General features: G+C 43.6%; 1 protein-coding gene across 4 annotated transcripts; it reads left to right on the forward strand.

The window, feature by feature from the left end:
* Window positions 1-834: 834 nt before the first annotated feature.
* On the forward strand, window positions 835-18,577 carry hivep2b (HIVEP zinc finger 2b). Of its 4 annotated transcripts, XM_042072582.1 has the most exons (9): window positions 3,377-3,935; window positions 6,944-7,040; window positions 9,134-13,776; window positions 13,904-14,061; window positions 14,225-14,400; window positions 14,536-14,631; window positions 14,848-15,698; window positions 15,938-16,434; window positions 17,672-18,577. In XM_042072582.1, exons 3-8 carry the CDS (start codon window positions 9,460-9,462, stop codon window positions 16,397-16,399), a joined length of 6,060 nt encoding a protein of 2,019 aa, XP_041928516.1. In that variant the 5' UTR covers window positions 3,377-3,935; window positions 6,944-7,040; window positions 9,134-9,459; the 3' UTR covers window positions 16,400-16,434; window positions 17,672-18,577. The 4 variants fall into 4 exon arrangements, with proteins under 4 accessions (XP_041928515.1, XP_041928516.1, XP_041928513.1 ...); XM_042072581.1 differs by lacking the exon at window positions 3,377-3,935 and adding an exon at window positions 835-898 and having other exon boundaries at window positions 15,938-18,577; XM_042072579.1 differs by having other exon boundaries at window positions 15,938-18,577.
* The last annotated feature ends 1,768 nt before the right edge of the window (window positions 18,578-20,345 follow it).

A 20,345-nucleotide genomic window follows, 5' to 3' on the forward strand; every position in this document is an offset into this window, starting at 1 on the left:
AGTGTTGTCCTTGAAATGTTTTTTTTTTCTCTCTCTCTTTTTTCCTCTCTCTCTCTCTCTCTCTCTCTCTGTCTCTCTCTCTCTCTCTCTCTCTGTCTCTCTCTCTCTCTCTCTCTCTCTCTCTCTCTCTCTCTCTCTCTCTCTCTCTCTCTCTCTGTCTCTGCTGTATCCACTTTCTCCTTCCTTTTCATTCTCTTTCCCTCGCTCTGTCCTCCCTTAACTCCCCCTCCCTCTCTGACAGTATTGTGCAGCCATAGAGGTAAAATAGCCTCGTTCTATTTCTGTTCTGATGTGAGTCCCCCTTCCTCCCTCCCTCCCTCATCACCCCCTCTCTCCTCCCTCCCCACCCTCTTCATTTCACCCTCCCACTCCTCCCACCCAGGAGTGCTTGAGAATGGTTGTCAGGGTGATGAGCCAATCAACAGGCCAGGTGTTGTTTATACTGAGAGATATGATTCCCGTTGGCTTCCTGCGGAGCCTCTGGTGAGAGGCAAGCCAAGGCTCGGAGGGAGGCACAGTGCCGGAACTCGGCGTGTGTCGGAGTGGAACTGTGAATACCCAGCCTGGGGTGGGGGGGGGAGGTGCAGGAGGGTGGGGGGGCACCCTGCAAGCTGCGCCCTGTGAGAACGCTGAAGGGGGTGGGACGGAACCGGAGATCCTGTATCAGGTGAGCGGGTGAGCGCCGCCCGACCTGTGTCAGCTGTGACAATGAATGGAGGAGTAAAAGCCACATTTGTGGGGCACTGTATCGAGGTTCTTTTTATTTATATGACAAACTGGGGTGGGGGGTGGGAGTGGCTTGGAAGTCTTCCCCGTAGCTCTTTACTCTTCCAAGGCAAGGACGAGGGTCATTTGAATTGAGTCAGGGATACCCAGCCACATAAAATCACCTTTTAAGGTATGTGAAATCCAAAAATTACAGTACAACTTACACACATATTTCTTTCAGAACAATGCTAAACAGTGAGATTTTTGTTAAATTTTAGAATTTTGTTCAATGTCAGATTTTTTTTCAATGTTGTAGAATTGTGTAATGTAATTTTGTGATATGTCCATGAACATTTATGTCTTTTGCTAATGTGTGCCTATTAACATAGAGTGATATACAGTATGTTCTCAATGTCTAGTGTGAGAGAGCTTCTGTATTCAGCTATTGGTTTCTTTCTTTCACATGCATGCAACAGAGACAACGCCTGAAAATCCTTAGCAGAACCCAGCATCTCGTTGCCATGGGAATGCTCTGAGTACTTGTATTCCAATGGCTTGGTGGAATTACATGAACAATGTGGCTCCACAGAGCAGGGCAGGCAGACGGCCGTGCATAGAGCTGTTGCATGTTGCAGTGGAAATGCAGTGGAATCACACGCATTTAAAGACACATTCCACATTTAGGCTGTCAGTTTATCTGGCTGCCTGTTGCTCTGTCATTTGCATTGACCATTTACATGAAGCTTCCCAAATGGTGGACAATCGACTTTTTATATTCTGTGTGAAGAGGTACAGTATTTTGTGATGATAAGGCAGGCTTGTGATGTGTCCCCACAGTACGTATCATGCTACATAGGCCTACATGTGGTTTTTTTATACCTGCCAAACACCAATGGAGGATTGTGTTTCCAAAGAGGCAAGATGTGAATCAATTAATGATGGGAAAATGTGTTTTCACGGTTGACAAAGAGGACATGGTGTACAGTACTGCCTAGACATTCGGGCCGGCATGATTGCACCGGCTCAGATGTACAGTATGCGACTTTCCTCCTGTGTTTGATATTGAGACGTCAGTCAAATTTATGACAGGCGGGATAGTGATGAGTCATCAGGCTTTTAAAGTTGATCTGCCATTGTTGTGCCATGTGATCTGCATGCCAGTTGAAAGGTCTGATAAGTCCCCACACAGTGGGCAACTGCTACTCTGGCCAGAGCCCAGCAGCTGTCCCTCAATTTAACAACCATTTCTGAGCGGTGGTGTGAGTTGTATTGTGTTATGTAATGAGGATCTTGCACTGGCAAGTACACTAGCGATGCGAAATATAGCATACAGATCAAAGAAGTCTAACTCCATTGTAATGGTAATACCTTTAATTGCTCTTGTTTCTTGAATTATTTAAGTGCCTCATTAAAATAACATGAGCATTTAAAGGAACATGCACACAAGAAGCTCACATCTCATCCGTGGGACCTGTGAATATGTTCAGCAAACCATTGTCAGAAATGTAGTTGATTGAGATTGAGTTAGTAATGTTGCAGAACAGATTGTTTTGTCAATTAATTTATCTGTTGTACTCCTTCCCCTGGCCTCTGTGTGCCTGTCTCAAGCGCTTGTTTTGCATTTGTCGAGTCCTAATGTCATGAATAGGCTGTAAGTGGAGAGAGAGGGTGACTGGCTGGTATTGAATCACATGTAAATTTGCTGGGGATTTGAGCCGGTCAACAGAGCTGTGTGCCTCTGAGAGTGGGGATGCCAAGCGAAGAGGACATCCAGGGGGACAGACCATCATATTTATGGAAAGAGAGACAGAGATAGTGGGAGGGAGCCAGGGAGGGACCACAGATTTGACCTTAACCACACGTTGAGTAGGAGCCAAGAGCCATCTCAAGGCAAAGCATAAATAAATTGCAATGTTGATAGCCTACTGAGCATTTAAATTGTGAGGGATAGCCATGGTGTAGTCTATTTATATTCCTTGTGCATCTGCTAGCCACAACAGCTGACAAGTGTCAAAACCATATGCAAATGTTGAAGTGAGCATGGTAATGATAATATGGGTTATGTTACCTACAGGCACAGAATTGCATGTGGGCAGTATATGCCTCATGCCATACTAGCCTAATCCCCTCTGAACCATAGCTGCCTCCAGTTGTCCTCTCCCCCTGAAATTCAAGAAGGTGATCAAAGCAGGTCAAATATTTTTAGTTGTGTAAATTGTATTGTATCAAAAGGGCAAGGTTATAGTCAAAGAATAGACTCATGGATCTTTTTCTAAATTCTTGTGGTTGATGTCTGGGCATTGGTCAATTAGGTGAAGATATGCGCTTAATAATGCCGTTGGGCTCGTGGTGGGCTGATTGAAACAGTATATCACATTTTAATAACAAATGTATGCCTTTATGGAGCTATATTTTTTCGTTTATAGTTGTATTGCATTTGAGTGGTCCTGTATATCATGTGTGAGGTTTACCGTTTTCCCCTGTGGTGTGTATTATGGAGGATGTTGTGGCCTTAGGGTGTGCTGACAGCGAGATGACCACGCACAGGGCGGCTGTCAATCAGGTCAGCGTGTGCCATGCAGAAATGAGGAAGGCCAGTGCAATCCTCCTGGCGGAATCTCTCCACGGAGACCGCTGCCCTAATTTAAGCCTGTATGCGTGCGCGCGGGGACATTCTACAGCAGTAGTACTCTGCACTACCCCTCAGATGAAACAGAGCGAGTCATTCCTCCCGGTGTTCTGTCAGAGAGGAAGGGGAGATTATAAACTGGAGACGGCAGCTCAGCTACAACCATCCTAGTCTAAATAATCCCCCCTGAACAGTCGTCGACGTGGGATCAGTGTTTCATTTTCCTTAAACAGCGAGCAGTCCTTCCCGCTCAGCGGCAAAGGGCTCTCCGGCGGATAGAAGCCGTGCGCTCAGACAGCCTGCCGCGCTGAGCTGCACTGCAGAAGAGCCCTATCGTGGGCTGTTGCATAATCCTTCTCTGGGCCCCGCTGCTATTTTTGTTCCTGGATACGCGTCTCTGTGAGGTATTTTCTGTGGTGACTCACTTACATCAGTGGGTCTTGTGCTGTGCGCGCAGACGGCAAGACATTCGCTTCACCACGATCGTTTGGCTTTTTCCCCTTGACCCTGGCGAGAGGTCAGCAGTGGCTACAGGGTGATAAGGAATATAACTGAAATCTGACCAGATGTGCTGAATTGGAGGCTGTCTGAATGGCAGGTCAGTTGAGTGGATGATGTTAAATGTCATTGATGTCTGTGGCCGTTGATGTGCTTTCCAGATGGTGGTTCGTTACACGTTAAAGTGAGTCTCATGTCAGCGCGAGCAGCTCCTTCTGCGAGCTGTGATGTACGGTATTAGCGATGAGGACTGCCGTGTTTCTGCCTCAGGGGTTTCGAGGCTGAGCTGTTTCTGTAGCTCTGTAGCTTTAGGGAAAAACGAGTGGGTCAGGAAGAGTCAGTCTGTCAGTGGTCTAGTTGGTGTCAGTGAGTGTGTATGTGTTGTGCCTTTGCTTGTGTATATATCCGTGTTAGTGTCTGTGTGTGCGAGAGAGTGTGTATGTGTGTGTGTCTGTGTACAGTATATGTTGCAAGAATGATGTAATGAATAGTTATCCACTCAAGTCGGGGGATATTCTCTGATCTCCTCCATAGCTTGACACAGATGCTGCAGCGCGGAGCTTGGTCCTAAGATGCTAGTTCCTTTACAGTGATTTAACTTTTTGTCAAGATTCTCAGAACCCACCTTCTCTTTCACTGTTGAGATTAAAATGGAAGAGGCAGCATTTGCAGAGACAAAGACATTTTTTAAAGGATGTTCCAGTGGTCAAGATGTGGATTTAGTGAAGTGCTCATATGACAGTGGATGTATTTTTAAGCTGTGGCTCGATCCCTGTTCCATCTCAGCCTTGTGTGTGTATGTGTGTGTGTGTGTGTGGTTTTTCCGAGCATCTCTGTGGATGCGCTGTGGCTGTTTGTTTATATTAATAGCCCCCATTCAGGGGGAAACCCGGCAGTGAGGTCTGAATGACCTTGAAAGGACCCCCCCAGCCAAGTTCTCCCACCACATTCACATTCTATCACCCCATCACCCAGATCTCACACTTCAAACAGTGCTCACTTACCGTAACACACACAAACACACACACACACACACAGACACAGATATCTCCACCCCAACCACGTTTACACACACCCCACTCACGTGTGCACCACACACATATCCCAAACACAGCTGAGCTGACTTACTGTAACAGAGGATATTGTACCCCCACCCCCCTTTACACAGACACAACTGCATACACCCCATACACTTGCTGCTATTACATCAAACACAAATGTGAACACACTCGCATACATACACACACAAAGCACAGCGAAGAATATCAAAACTCCAGTCACCCCTCAGGTTCCCACTCATATTGTTTCAGTTTCGACCGGGTAATATCACTTTAAACTTTTAATTCGCTAGAGACTATGGCTGTATTATGCAACCATTTCATTGCTTTTCCCTTCCTTGATGTAATGTCAGGAGCATATCTGAATGTCCTAATTAAGCAAGTGCGGAAAGGTCTGAACCAGATAACACCCTTGTTAAAGCCGTACAGTCTTTGCTTCTGAGGGGATGGAAATGATTCAGTCTCCTAGGCAGCTCTGCAGTTTCCCTGGACTAAAATATAAACCTTAAGTACGATGGAACCATGGGGACATGTGATTTTCCAGCTAATGCTGGATTCATTTCTAAAATTCTGACAACATCATCTGCTTTTGCCCAGTGTCAGAAAGATCTGCTTTGGAGAGAGGAAAGGAAAGTGCCATGAAGCTGTCTTCATGCAGGTTTTTAATGTGAGGGTCTTGCCCTGAAGGGGGAAATGCAAGGGCAATTTCCTCAAAGTTTAAATTATCTCCTTGTGTTTAAGGCATTAATCTTTTCACTGTTGGAGCAGCAATTATTTTGCTTCCAAGACAGTATTAAGGTAGTCTGCCAATTTCTGACATATTTGGTGAGAGAGATCATTCAAATGACTTCATACACGTTTATTGTAACATTCAACCAAAACTCAACCAAATCGGCATGTTCCTAGATGTGATTTCGCTGTACAAAGCAAACATTTTCCAGGAAGATTTGTCAAAGGATCCAGCAAAGTAACGTTATTAGCTGTTTTAATCTTTAAACTGACAAAAACATCCCAGTAAATCTCCTCAATTTGGATCAAACATTATCTCTTAAATAGAGATAATAAAGATAATATTTAACAGGGATGGGATATGAAATGAATCACCCATGTGTGGGATGGAGGGAACAAGGGTTGTCCATACTTCCCTCATATTACTGTCCATTCTCTCATAGAGTCAATAGCGCATAGCTAGGGGGATATGAATAAGTACAAGTTATCTCAGTATCCATAGCAACTCTACATAAGAAGCAGTCCATCCATTTCGCATGGCTATAAGAGAGAGAGAGAGAGAGAGAGGTGGGTGTTGTGAGAATCCAGAGCCAAGACCTGGAGAGACGTGAATAAACAGCATCTCTCGGGGAAGTGCCTCTCTGGCCTCCCTTGCTATCCCATGTTTAACCATGACATGATAATAAAGTAGAGGGGTCTTTCACCGGAGCCTTGCAGAGTCACCCTGAGTGGTTTGTCCTGGGAGTCAATGTCAGAACCACAGCTCTGCGCGGGCATCCTACACCGTATCGATCCCCTCACAGCGCTGGTGTTTGGATGAGAAAACAAGCTCCCGGAAGCACGGTAACGGATCCCCCCACTCCCCACACACACCCCCCAGTCTAGGAGACGGCAAGGCCCTCAAGCAGAGGGGGGATTCGCTGTGAGAACGAAAAGAATACAGAACCATGATCCAAGATCCATGAATAGAATAGTGAACGGATCAGTTCCCCAGAACGTTTAATCCCAGATTCAATACAGGGTTCATGACACAGTCGGATAGGAACCATAAGCTGCTGGCATTAGTATCCTATAGCAGTTTTTTTTTTTGACTTAAGTGATTCAAAAAATGAGAATGTCAAACATGGCTCCGGCAACAGTGCCAATGAATAATCGAGTTTCACAGCTGAGTCACTGATGGGATGCCAGATGGGTCTTCTCAATGCTGTGAATTATTCTATATGAACATGACTGGTAAACAAGTGTCAAAAGTGACTGGTAGACACCCCCTCCCCCTCAGCGTGTGCTAATAACTTGTTTTTGTCCCTGGGTGTTTTCTTAGCCAGCCAGTTCAAGAGGCTCACCTGACCCCCATGACTCACCAGTTACCGACACTTTCCTCTCCATGAACGGTTCCTCCCCAGTGCTCCGTGCTGCGGGTGAGTCTGTTGTGGGGGCTCAGCTCCCTGTCCCATATGACATTTTCATCAGCCCATCAGCAGCCATTACTGCACCTGGGTTATCCTCAGAAGCATGTGTGTTTCCAGCACAGATGCCAACATGGCTCCAGTTTCTTTCCTCTTTGGCATTACAGAGAATAGACCCTGTTTTCGATGTTGTGGCAGAATGTTTTTTTTTTTCTTTCACAGTATTTTGGAGGGAATCTAGTAGGTCCTAATATAGAACTGTGAATCCGTACTTAGCATTGGTATGCTGTAATGCATACAAACAGTCTAAGCATATAGTCATTGTTTGTGTTTTGACTTTATAGTTAATGGTTCATGATCCAAACTTGAATGCTTTGTTACTCTCCTGCTAATCTGCTACCCTCAACATTACAAATTAGTAATTTATTTCACTATATGTCTTTAAAAAATCTGTAATAGTTCTAATGAGTTGCCACTGAGCCACCCCTCAACTGACAATTAAACTCAACCATAACCAGTCCCTTCTTTGATTAAATTAAATGTTGGAGCTCATTGGGTAGGGTGATGGGTTTATTAGATAGGGTTTTGCTGTTTGATAGTTCGCAAAAATATCACCTGGAAGAATAAATATTACAAATTTTACAACTACATTTCAAAACAAAATATTATTATTATTAGTTGTAATATATAATATCAGGAATATTATAATATTCCATCAAGATTATTTCCTTATCACCATTAAAGGCATTGTCTCTGAGTCTTGCCAGTGTTTGCTCTCTGGTCATACACAGTCCTCTTTCTGTAAATGGGAAACCCACATAGTGGCTCGGAGCGAGCCATTTACAATTCTAGCCAATCAACTTGGTGCTTCAGGGGCAGAAAAGGGAGGGGTGTAATATGATTGGCTGTGGAGCTCCAATATCAACAACCATTCCCAAAACCAGATCACAGACTGCATCTTTAATATATCCATTCCCAGACCCATAAATAATAGAAAACATTTCACATTGAAAGGTTGATATTATATGCACTGTTGACGCTATGTAGCCAGTGGAGGTTGATGCAGCCTAACTACATTGAGACATTTCTCTTCATTGGAAATGAATGCCTTGCGAAGCCTCCCAGAGGGTGTGAGAATGCCGTCAGAGGCGCTGCACCTGTTGGGTTGTGTCATTTGCAACGTGTCATGTCCCAGAACAAGTCCCAGCCAGACAGATAGCAGAGTAATGTCATCATGGTTTTACTGAAATATGAAAACTCCCATATGACTGCGGTCATATAGTTACCCCACAGAGAAAATATGGCTTCCTCTACTAGTCCTATCTATATATTTCATACTGAATATCCATATTTATTCTGTTTTTCCTATAATATATTCTGTTAATACACTGCATATATCTATATTATTCTTACTACTATTATAATGGTACTGCTATTCCATTGCACATATCTGTACATGTTGTTTATACATTGTTCATATTACATAGCCATATTGATTCTGCTCTTATAAGGTAACTGCTAATACACTGCACATATTTATATTTAATTTATATTACTCTAAACCACCGTCTGTAAACCAACTGTATACTACTGTCTACACTGCACTATATTTCTTGTCCTGTCTATGCACCACCTGTCTATACTTTGTATATCACATTGCACTTTTCTTGAATGAATTCTGCCTGAAGTAGCATAGGGCAGCAATCTTCCATCTGAGATTCCACAAAATGAGAAAAACATAATTTTTAGAAAAAAAAATAAAGTGTCATATGACTAGTTCCTCAGACCGATTCTGCCACAGCCATCTCTACTGGAACAGCTGGTGTCTAATAGGACACAAAGGCAGACTTGTCATTTTCTCCTTCAGTCCTAAAAAAGAAAAGCACTTTTATACTCTTTTATTTTTAAAATCATCCCCTTATTTACTGGTAACTAGCAAACCACACATAGCTGAAGAGAGCTTGATTTTTTTACCCCTTTTAAAATATGTGGTAATGTACCAAAGAAAATCCATTTGTATTGCATTTGCCAAACATTTTGTTTTTGAAACATTTCTTTCATTGACTTAGATCGTAACTTTACTTTTCTTTTAATTCTATCTTTAGGTCTCAGCTCATAGAGGGACACAGAAGAGGATACAGACAGAAGCTACTCCTACTCCATATAAAAATGCCAAACACTGAAAATAGCTGATACTTTTCAGCTTCATTTCAACAGCATTACTGAACAAACATGCTGTTATACTGAGGACACTGGAGAAGAAGTAATCCTCAAATGAATAAACAATAAAAAAAAAAGGCATATCCTTCAACCGGGCTGAATGTGATGTTGGATTTTAGGGGGGAGATTGTTTTAACATCTCCTTAACAAGTGCTTAAGCAATGTAAAGGACACAGCTTTAACTTATCAGACAGAAACTGGCATTGATGTCATGGAGTCACTCGAGGGCACTGACAGCTTGAGGTGCTCAAAGGACACTGCAGAGCAGAACCCCCAGGCCTCCTTTAGAGGCAGAACTCACACCAGTATAAATGTAAAAGAAAAGACTCTTCAGTGTGAGGCAAAACAAGGGGGCAGCACTGTCAAAGGCTCACCAGACACGCCTACCTCTGGACCGTCACCACCACTAGAAATCCAGCAGTTGCAGGTTCCCAACACTAGTGGCCACTATCACCTTTCATCATCACCCAAGTCTGGTGACGGCGGCGATGCTGCCTCTTGTGGGGCGACGCAGTCATGGCCTTTTGTCAGTCAGCCACAGTCATTCACTTCAAGGAACCTCATGGCTTCTCAACCCTGCGAGCAGAGTCGAGTCCATTTCAGAAAGAAGATGGCTGGTTTCTCAGCCACGTCGAGGCAGCTCTATCAACTGGGAATCGGTCAGCTTGCAGAAGGGCTGAACAAAAGGGAGCAAAAACCTGGAAAGAAACCCGGAAAATACATCTGCCATTACTGTGGGAGAGCCTGCGCCAAGCCCAGTGTCCTGAAAAAGCACATTCGCTCTCACACTGGTGAGAGGCCCTACCCATGTGTCCCATGTGGGTTCTCCTTTAAGACTAAGAGCAATTTATACAAACACAGAAAGTCTCACACACATGCCGTTAAAGCTGGCTTGCTGGCACTGTCAGAGAAGGACCCACATCCCTCCGGCATGGATCAAGAGCTTCTGGCAGCGGAAGGGGAGATGCAGTCGGATGCTGAACAGACTACAGACACAGACGAGGAGGGCTCTGAAGATTTGTTTCTGGACTGTGTGAGCTCATTTGAGGGCACTGAAGGGAAGTGGACTAAAGAGTCACCTGGCATACCGTCTGTGAAGGTGACCACGCCAAGTGCCACCAGAAAAGAAATCATGTCAGAGTCAGGAAAGGTGTCTCTGTCCCGGTTCAGAGAAATGAGAGCTACTCCATCTATAACTGAGGTTGAGCAGGCCGTGGAGTCCTGCACCATCAAGCAGAAACTTGCTCTCCGTCTCTCTGAGAAAAGAAGCCAAGACTCTGAGCATTCTCTGTCTCTCCCTAGCTCCAGCAGTAAAGGGAGTACAGACTCTGGCTATTTCTCTCGCTCAGAGAGTGCAGAGCAGCAAGTCAGTCCACCATGCACAAATGTCAAATCGTACCAAGAGATTATGTTTGGGAAGTGCTATCGACCCTCTCCCAAGCCAAGACAATCAATCACAGTTCAAACGTGCATGACAGACACAAATGACAGCAGATCAAGTTTTATGGTCAAGCCAGGCAAGAGTAAGATACTGGAGGAGAGCATTCACATATCCACATGCAAGAAGGACTTGGCTGGATTAATCAAATTGGAGTCAAATTGGCTGCATGAAGGCCATGAATCTCCAAAATCAGATCAAATGACCACATCCTATCAGCTCGAAGCTCCTTCAGATGCAGCTTCCCTCATACGGAGCAACTCCCTGCCAACATCAACTGCAACAGATCTCAGTGTTCCACCTGGTCTTCGAACCAGTAACTCCTTTGATGAAAGAATGACTGTTGACGGAATGTATCCTGGCCAAGGAGGGATGAGGAGGCTTATGCGGCAAGCAGCTTTTGAGATGCCCTCACATGAGACCCATGTGGACAGCACAAAAGCAGGGACAGACATTTCACCTGAAGCTGAACATTTCTTGACCCATCACGCCTATGTGACAGACCCTGCCACAAGAAAGCGTAGAAAGCAAAAAGGTGTCATGGAAGAGGAGGATTCTTCAAGCCAATTTGTCAAATCTATAGAGATGGTTGACCTTTCAGCTGAATGTGAATCAAAGCAGAATGTGAGTCAAAGTAATGTTATCTCTGTAATTCAGCACACAAACTCTGTTAGCAGAATGGGCTCCATAGAAAGGCATGGTGAAAGTGAATCTCACCCCCGGGACAAAAGTCCACAAACAATGGCAGAACAAAGTGATGTAAAAACTATTAAAAGAGAGACACAGATGAATGTTCCGTTCAGTTCAAGTCAGTTCAAGGACATTAAGTCATCACAGCCAGGTTCTGAACCACGCAAATTAACTGGTCAACCTAGTATCCAAGTTCCTGAAATCAGGGTGACAGAAGAACCAGACAGATCTCCAAAGCCTGTTGAGGTCCAGGTCAAGCACCGCGACAAGCCCGTCGAGGAGTTTCAGTGGCCCCAAAGAAGTGAAACTTTGTCTCAGTTTCCAGTGGAGAAGCTACCACCAAAAAAGAAAAGAATACGATTAGCAGACCTTGAGTACTCTTCAGGCGACTCAAGTTTTGAATCTGCCTGTACGAGTCTCTCCAGGAGTCCAAGTCAAGACAGTAACTTGTCTCACAGCTCAAGCTTCTCATTGTCTCTCGATAGAGATGAGGGCCTTGTGTCAGCACCTGTGACGAAATTAGATGAGTATGGCAAACCTTTGGAGTTCTTGTCTGTGCCAGGAAGTGGACACACTCTTTCCATTCCTGGCGAACATCGGCAGAAGGAGATGAGGCGATCTGCTTCAGAACAGGCTCCGTTCATCTCAGCAGCTGAACTGCCGGATTTACGAAGCAAGTCATTCGACTATGGAAGTCTCTCCCCTACATCCAGGTCCAGACAGGGTGAGGCCTATGCCAGTGGGGTAAAACAACGCAGAAGAGGTTACCTGGTGAGACAGGCATCATTGAGTGTTGACCCAGAGACATCGACACAAGAGAAAAGTGTTGATATTTCTGCCAAACAAGACTCAGAGTCCATGTATCATAATACAAGTTCTGTCTCAGATTCCTCTGCAACTAGATTGAGTAAGATCTCCACAGACCTAGAGCACCCAGGCTATATTCAAGCTAGTAGCCCTGAAGGAGCAGTTGAGATGCAGACCGGTACACTATCCCCCGACAAGCAAATCTTACATGGCCATGAGACCATACCATACTCTTTTATTCAAAGAAATTTGGCCTCGCTCCTGCCAGCGACATCAGGGCACTTCTGGAAACCTGACCCCCTCCACATTCTTCCATGGCATCAGTTACAAGATCTTCAGACCAGACAACTCTACCTGCAGTCAAAGGAGAGTGTTTATTCACAAGCTAAAACTCCAATGGATGCAAAATCACCAACAGAAGACTTGTCCAAGAGTCTAAAGAGGGTCTCATCAGCCACTCATGTATCTTCAGAGGCACATCTAGCACCTGTACCTCCAAACCTCCAATCCCTCCAGTCACCCTCTGCCTCGCTGGTTCCTGTAAGAATTCAAATGCAGGTGCCATCCCATGGAAGCATCACCTACTCCAGTTTGTCTCAGATTTTTGACAGCCAAACAAGGAACATCAGCTCCTCATTGGTGTTTTGTGGTGCTGCCTCTCAGGGCTCTTTAGCCAGTATTGCTATGATGCAAGGGATTGGGTTTGATATAACTCAGGTCTCTGGACAACCTAGTGGACTTCTGTACAACCCAGAGCTATCTCCAGCCAGACTTAAGACAGGCATACCTCTGTCCTTGACCTCCAAAACTATCTCAACCACTGAGGCTCCTAGCGGTGGAAGAACGAAACGCATGCTTTCTCCCGCCAGCAGCATAGACCTCTTTATGGAGTCAAAACAGCAGAAGCGAGTCAAAGAGGAGAGGATGTATGGTCAAATTGTAGCAGAGTTGAGTGCCGTGGAACTCGGAAATCCTGATATATCACAGCATAAGGATAAAATTAAGGAGGAGAGAATACAAAGAGGAATCTCTCCATCCTTGTCAGATATTTCAAGCTCTTCTATGTCTGATATACAATCCCAACTGCAGGACAAGCCCATGATATCACCACTCAAGTTCAGCTATTCATCCGATGGGGGACCAGAATCTCCTCAAAATATAGATGTTGATGAACCTGAACAAGATTCCAGACCTACGTCTGATACAGCTCTCGCTATCAGTTTGAGCCAGGAGGTGAGCGATATGCAGAAACTGATTGCCAGCCATGGATTTGGTGCTGCTATGCTGCTTGCTGATTTTGCCAACCCGCAACTCTTCTCAAAGTTTCCAAGTCTTCACACAACAACATGTGTGAGTTGGTGCTACCTCCATTCTACCAAGCCAAACAGTGCCCTGGCTGCTCCACTGTTTTCAGTATATGCCACATGGTGCGTCAGATCCTTTGACCCAAACCCACCTAATCTGGCAACCAAAACAACATTGGCTCTACTTCGCACCAAGCAGAAAAAGCACTCTGATATTTACACCATTGCAGCAGCCTATCAACCTGGAATACTTGTGTCTTCTCTCCTCTGGAAGCAAAGGTTTGGAGAGGTAAGCAATCATTTCCCATACATACTATGCATTTTTTCCTCAGTATAATGTTATTATTTTAGTTGTAGTCCATTTGATATTTGACACTTACTTGAGGGTGCTTACTACAAGTACTCTTCTATACAAGCTCCAGGGAAAGCCAGACCTGGGAGAGGAGGAGATGATGACATACAAGCGGGCTGTAAAGGGAATCAGATCTGGTAATAAAAATGTGGTGGAGGATCACAAGGAGGAGACACCACCAAAGCAACCTGAACCAACCCGTATCAAAATATTTGAGGGAGGGTGAGTGACCTTTCATCTTCTCTTTCTAATTTATGAAACTCCAGATGTAATTTAATTTGGTTGACAGCAAGTCATAACCAATGTTTGGTATATTAAAAATCTCATTAGTTCTCTCATTCTTTCACACTGTCTAATATAAATGATTGGCTATTATCTCATTCAGTTTTAAGTCCACTGAAGACTATGTGTATGTGCGAGGTCGTGGCCGGGGAAAGTATATCTGTGAGGAGTGTGGGATTCGTTGTAAGAAACCTAGCATGCTGAAGAAACACATTCGCACTCATACAGACATCAGACCGTATGAGTGCAAATCCTGTCATTTCGCCTTTAAAACTAAAGGTAGGATTTTCATAACATGATTTTTTATCAGTGTGGTACAACCATGAATTCTAATTGAATATCTGTTGAATATCTGTTGGTCTAAACCTAAAAAAAGGAGCTGATGGTTTAGTAACTGTTCTTAATACTTTTTAGGAAACCTCACCAAACACATGAAGTCCAAAGCCCATATGAAGAAATGTCTGGAGCTTGGGGTATCCTTCACATCAATAGACAGTATAGATGACACTGGTAAGCTGAACACAGACTGTGTAGGCTACAAGCAGCCTGGCTAATATTCTTATAAATATTGATGATGAGGCTTTTGGTTTTCCTCACAGATGTTCTAAAAGCAGCACATGTAATACAAGAATGTTTACTGCAGTGACATTGTGGCGATTAAATGTAAACTGCTGTTGCTTTTGTATAATGTGATTCTTATTGGGTTCTTCATCTGCATTATTTCAGACAATTCAGAGGACATCTTGAGGGCAACAGGTAAATCAAGGTCAATGGGTTCTACAATCAAGCATCAGTTTTCCGATGTGGATGACTCTGATGGTGCTGATGATGACGGAGATGAGGTGGACGAAGACGAGGATGATGATGATGACGAAGACGGTTCCACTCCGAGAACTCGTTCAAGAAGCACCAGTCCCTTGCCATGCGCCATCAACTCCCCGCATTACCCCAGCTACCTCTCCCAGCTTCCCAGCATCCAGGTCCACCCATCGGCCTGCAGCAGGGAGAGAGACGGCCACATCCGACAGGCAGAAGCAGGGGAGGCAGGCAGCGAGCTGCAGTCTCGCTTGAGCGAGCAGAGGCCTGGGGACGACGACAGTGTAGCCATGTCCTCCCGACACGGCTCCATGTCCTTCCACTCCAACGCCTCGTATCTGCTGTCATTACCCCGAGACGTGTCTCTGACCCCCCAGCGGAGCCTGGCTTTAACACCTCACCGAAGCCCCTCTCCCAGAGGAAGGGGGGACTGCTCACCACATGGAGGCCTGTCGCCGAGGGCCGATTCAACCTCATTAAGGGCTGTCTCCCCCAAAAGAGACGTGTGTTTCGGAAGGGATTCGTCGCCGCTCCAGCACCTGTCCCCCGGGTCCCTGTGTAGGGCCCTGTCTCCTGGGCACGAGGGGGCGATGAGACGTGAGTTGTCCCCCAGGGGACGTCAGCGGGGCATGCTCAGGGCCGTGTCCCCGCGCCGGGGATCCCAGCATAGCAGGGCGCCGTGGGAACAGGGAAGAGGTGCGAGACTGGACACAAGCCCTCACGGACGGTCCGCTACACTGCTTTCACATTCTGGCATTGAGGTATTTTACATTCTTCATATTGATTGTAGTTGAATGCTTTTAACAGCTCTTCAAATACTATTAAAGATCCAACATTTGTCTGAAAAGTCATTAGTTAAATCCAGACAATAAAATCAGTATTCAAGCTGAATATGAACAATGACATTTTATGCATGAAATAAAGCTACCTACCACCTGGAAGTTAAGAGTTACTATACACATTGATAATTGCTATTATCAATGTTTTTTCTGTCTCTTAGGCACATAAACACAGCACTCTACAGCCCCTCCACCTCCCCAGTGGAGACACACCCATCAGAGGCCAGCTCTCCAGCGGTCACACTGACCTCTTCAGCCACCTGCCCCTGCACTCCCAGCAGCAGGCTCGGCCTCTGCCCCTGATGCCAGTGGGGGGCATCCAGATGCTGCCTGCCCGGGCCCCGGCTGCCGTGACGTCTCACCCCTCGGGCTCGCCCCAACAAAGCCCGGTGGTGGAGGAGAGCAGTGGCAGCCCACCTAGCGCTCCCATGAATGATCGAGAAATGGAGCCTCCGGGGCAGCAGGGGGCGCCAGCCCTCAGCCCTCAGGACTCTGACAGGAGAGACAGGGAGGCTGCCACGAGTAGCAGCGGCGTGGCCCAATCAGAGGAGAGCGTCCAGAACTGCACTGAAGCCATCGCCTCTCTCAGGATCACTGCGGAGGAGAAGTCTGCTAAGAGCTGAGCTGCACTGCTGTCACACAGAACAATCAGAAGAAGGTAGATACAGGGAAAGAGGGAAAAGGGATTGGGAGGGGGGGGGGGGGGGGGGGTATGAAGTTGAGAGAGGTAGATAAATGGAAGTCAGATGGGAAAAAAGGAGAGGGAGAATGGGATAAATTCTTTGATGGAATTTTAGGTGCAATATGTGGCAAAAAGAAAAAAAAAACTTATGCAAACTACCTTGCTTGTCCTTGCACATAATTCATACAACACATGCAGTCATACTCACTTACAGTACATACACGCATAAACACACATGCCTACATTTGATAAATCTGTTTGTAAGTCATTTCATTATTGAAAGGCTATGGCAATATTGGGATTTAATCAATTCAAAGTCCCTACTAAGAGAGGAGGTTTGTAGGTTACTTAAATAATGTTAGATTGGATTCAGTTTTGGTCAATTTACAAGAATGACTGATGTTTGTGCCTTTGCTATACTGTTTGCCCTATACTGTTATAGGGGAAGCGTACCTATTGAGCACACCCATTTTCCTCCTTACATAGCTTAGTCAAAATGGTTCATCTGAATAATGTACCATGTAATAACAGTTTTCACTATTAAAAATGAAATGTCTTAGAAATCAATGAAAAGGCGGGACTGGGATGCCTGTCTTTGGTATCTTCCGAGTCCAACACTGTCTATTACCGTATATATCAACTACATTACTGTTGCCATTATACTGGAGGGTAGACAGATTTCTATAAGATAAACACACAAATAGTCATGAAACAAATCTCAATAAAACAATATTTCAATATTTATAATACAAAATTTCACAGCATTTATTTTCATTTTAATTAAAAACTAATGTGTCATTTGTTCTGTGGGCTTAATCAGTATGCTTCCCCTACATCAGAGTATTAAAAGAAATGGTTGTATACTGTATTGTGTTGATGCACTTGATTAGAATAGCTTGAGTCTGAGAGACATGAGGTCTTAATGCAACTCTGTTTGCACTGGTAGCTTTTTTAAAGATTTAAGTGATACAGCTACTATTGCGGATTGCTACGTGATGCAGTTCTTGTTTCATACTTTACGCTGTACTTTTTCTCAGTGTTGTGCAAGACCCTTTATTCAAAACTTTCTGTAGGAGAGGAAACTAACAGTATTTGAGTTTATTGCTTGGTCTAAAAAAGCAGATATTGTAACATTATGACAATGCTTTATGATTGAGTTTTTTATGTCAATCAACCAGTATAATGCTGCTGTTGGGATTTATATTTTGTGTAGCCAGCTTTCAGCCTGGGACTGGGATGGTGAAGTAACCAGCTGATATCACACAACTGACTGAGTGAGAGGCCTGGACCGTTGATTTATTTCTTGACTTTTTCAAATTGAAAGATGGTGGTCAACGTCTCTGCACTCAGCTGACCTCAGTCCCTACTGCAACTGGACACACAAGTAGCCAACATCTACCTGAGCATTACATCTTTATGGGAATAGTGTTGTCATACCTGTTTCAAATACATATAAATAGAACAGTATCTCACAAAATGTACATGCATAAGGTTTTACAGTTGACTATTAAATATACTACATGTATATGGTATATGGTCATAATATAGCTCTAAATTATTCTCAATGAATACTTCATAAACAACTCAGATATGTGTTTTGTATACGTGTGATGCTGGGGAATTTCATTTATCAAGGGATTAACTAAGCACTTTCTCTATTTTTATCACTCTCCTTAATCACTAAACTGGATTCTTAGAGTTTAGAGTCATATTTCTTAAATCACTGAAAATCATGGAATTTTATGATATTTAACATTCCAGTTAGTGTTCATGTGACATCCCTTTTGTATACATATGATGTGGTCTTGAGATGATGCAATCTTCATGCTTATATCAGCTGATAACTGTACTGTATTTATTTGTTTGTTGTCAAGTTTGACACAAGGTACAAGGTGAAATGACATATTTAATTCCAGGGGGAAATGTTTTTTATTGTGGTCTCTTATATCCAACTTAATTATACATGTACTGTAATAAACTGTACTCATTAATTGTATATGTATGTATACATATATATTTTGGATGTATGCAACTTGATTGTTCATAATATTTGCATCATTGTATTTAATTAACCGTGTCCTTTTATTCAACACATTAAAAAACACATGCATTTATTCAAGTCAGTATCAAAATACACATTGATCAAATATGGCTTGTACTGTTCTGTGCTAGGAAGAACTGTAGTTTAGTTTAATCCTTCTTTAAAAAAGAGCTCAAACAAGCTGAGTTTGACAGTATCTTTTATTGATTTGAACATTTTTGATTATCGATGCCAGATGTGTTTACAAGTGTAGGCCTACTAAATCTTGGATTCCTACTGTGGTCTCTTCATTTCGGAAAGTTGTCACGAACGTCAGTTGGTCACCTCGGCAGAGCTTACAAGGTGCAATGCGCAATATTTTATACAGATCATAGAGTGGAGTATAGTAGTGACCCAGTGATTTACTTAGGCCATTAAAGGCAGTTTATCTTGCCTTGGCTCAGTAGATTGTTTGCAGTGGTGGAATGTAACGAAGTACAAATACTTCGTTACTGTACTTAAGTACATTTTCCACGTATTTGTACTTTACTTAAGTAGAATTTATAGTGCATACTTTTGATTTTTACTTCGTTACATTTTACAGCAATTATCTGTACTTTTATTCCGCTACATTTCTATAACACCATCGTTCCTTTTGTGATACATTTTATGATCAGTTTTTTTTTTCTCTCTGACAAACACGTTTGTTTTACCAGGCGGCGGGGTTGCTACCAAAGATTCTGGAGCGCTACGTGCCCAGCTTCTAAATCTTTAAAACATAAGCTTCTAGTCTAGACCAGGCAAAGCGTGAGCTTGTAGCCATCTGCATTCGGTAGGCTATATTCACCAGACCCATGGCTACACTGAACATGCAACTGTGTTCTGTGCCTTTCTCTGTCTGTTATATCTGCAGCGTTAGGGCCTCCTCTCCGATGAGATTGCTATCCGCGGATCAGCTAGGCTAAGTGACAGGTTATGCCCATGCTTCTGTCACACGTCTGATCATTTGCGGCACAAATGAATGATAGACTATTAATGAACCACTGGCCGAAAAAAAACGTAACATTTTCCAGATTAGGCAATATTTCTTAATTGTGTGTGATCAAATAAAGATGCATAGCCTGCAATTGGGGGGTAATGTGAGCGCTTATTCAATATGTGCGTCTGCGCAAGTGAAACTGAACCTAATCATAAAGACACTTTTCTCATCAACTTTTCTGTTCAATCAGCAGAATTGGCATTACGATCCACCCGACGTTTCCCTTGTCTACCCCGTTAAACTTCAGGCTCTCGTGTTTTGCTGAATGATATTTTACTTAGCAGATCACCCTAGATATCCAGAATTACAGTCTCTAGAATTGTAGTTCAGAATGTAAACTAGGCCACAGATGGTAAGCACAATTGCATTAGCTTAAAACTATCTAGTCGAGTAGGCCTATAACCTAAAACTATAAAATGCCACAGCCCATACTGATTTTTCCTTTTAGAATATAGATATTAAGATAATAAATCATTATGCAAATACTTTTACTTTTAATACTTAAAGTACATTTAAAAGCAGGTACTTTTTACTTTTACTTAAGTAGGGTTGTCATTGTGGTACTTTTACTTTTACTAAAGTAAATATTTCTCTGTGTATTTGTACTTTTACTTAAGTACTGAGTTTCAGTACTTCCTCCATCACTGATTGTTTGAAGGTAAGTCAGAGGAGACTGCACTCATTTGTTTTGTGAATGAAAGGTATAACTAACCTCTTCAACAACCAAGCTTTTAGATGGCTCTTCGCAAGTAATGCTTTGTATTAACACAGTATAAGTAGTGTTAAATGTTGTGACCACCTCCCCCTCAGAGAAGACATTTCCTTTCT

The sequence above is a fragment of the Alosa sapidissima genome, chromosome 19 (genome assembly GCF_018492685.1).
Source record: "Alosa sapidissima isolate fAloSap1 chromosome 19, fAloSap1.pri, whole genome shotgun sequence".
In the NCBI taxonomy this organism is placed as follows: domain Eukaryota; kingdom Metazoa; phylum Chordata; class Actinopteri; order Clupeiformes; family Clupeidae; genus Alosa; species Alosa sapidissima.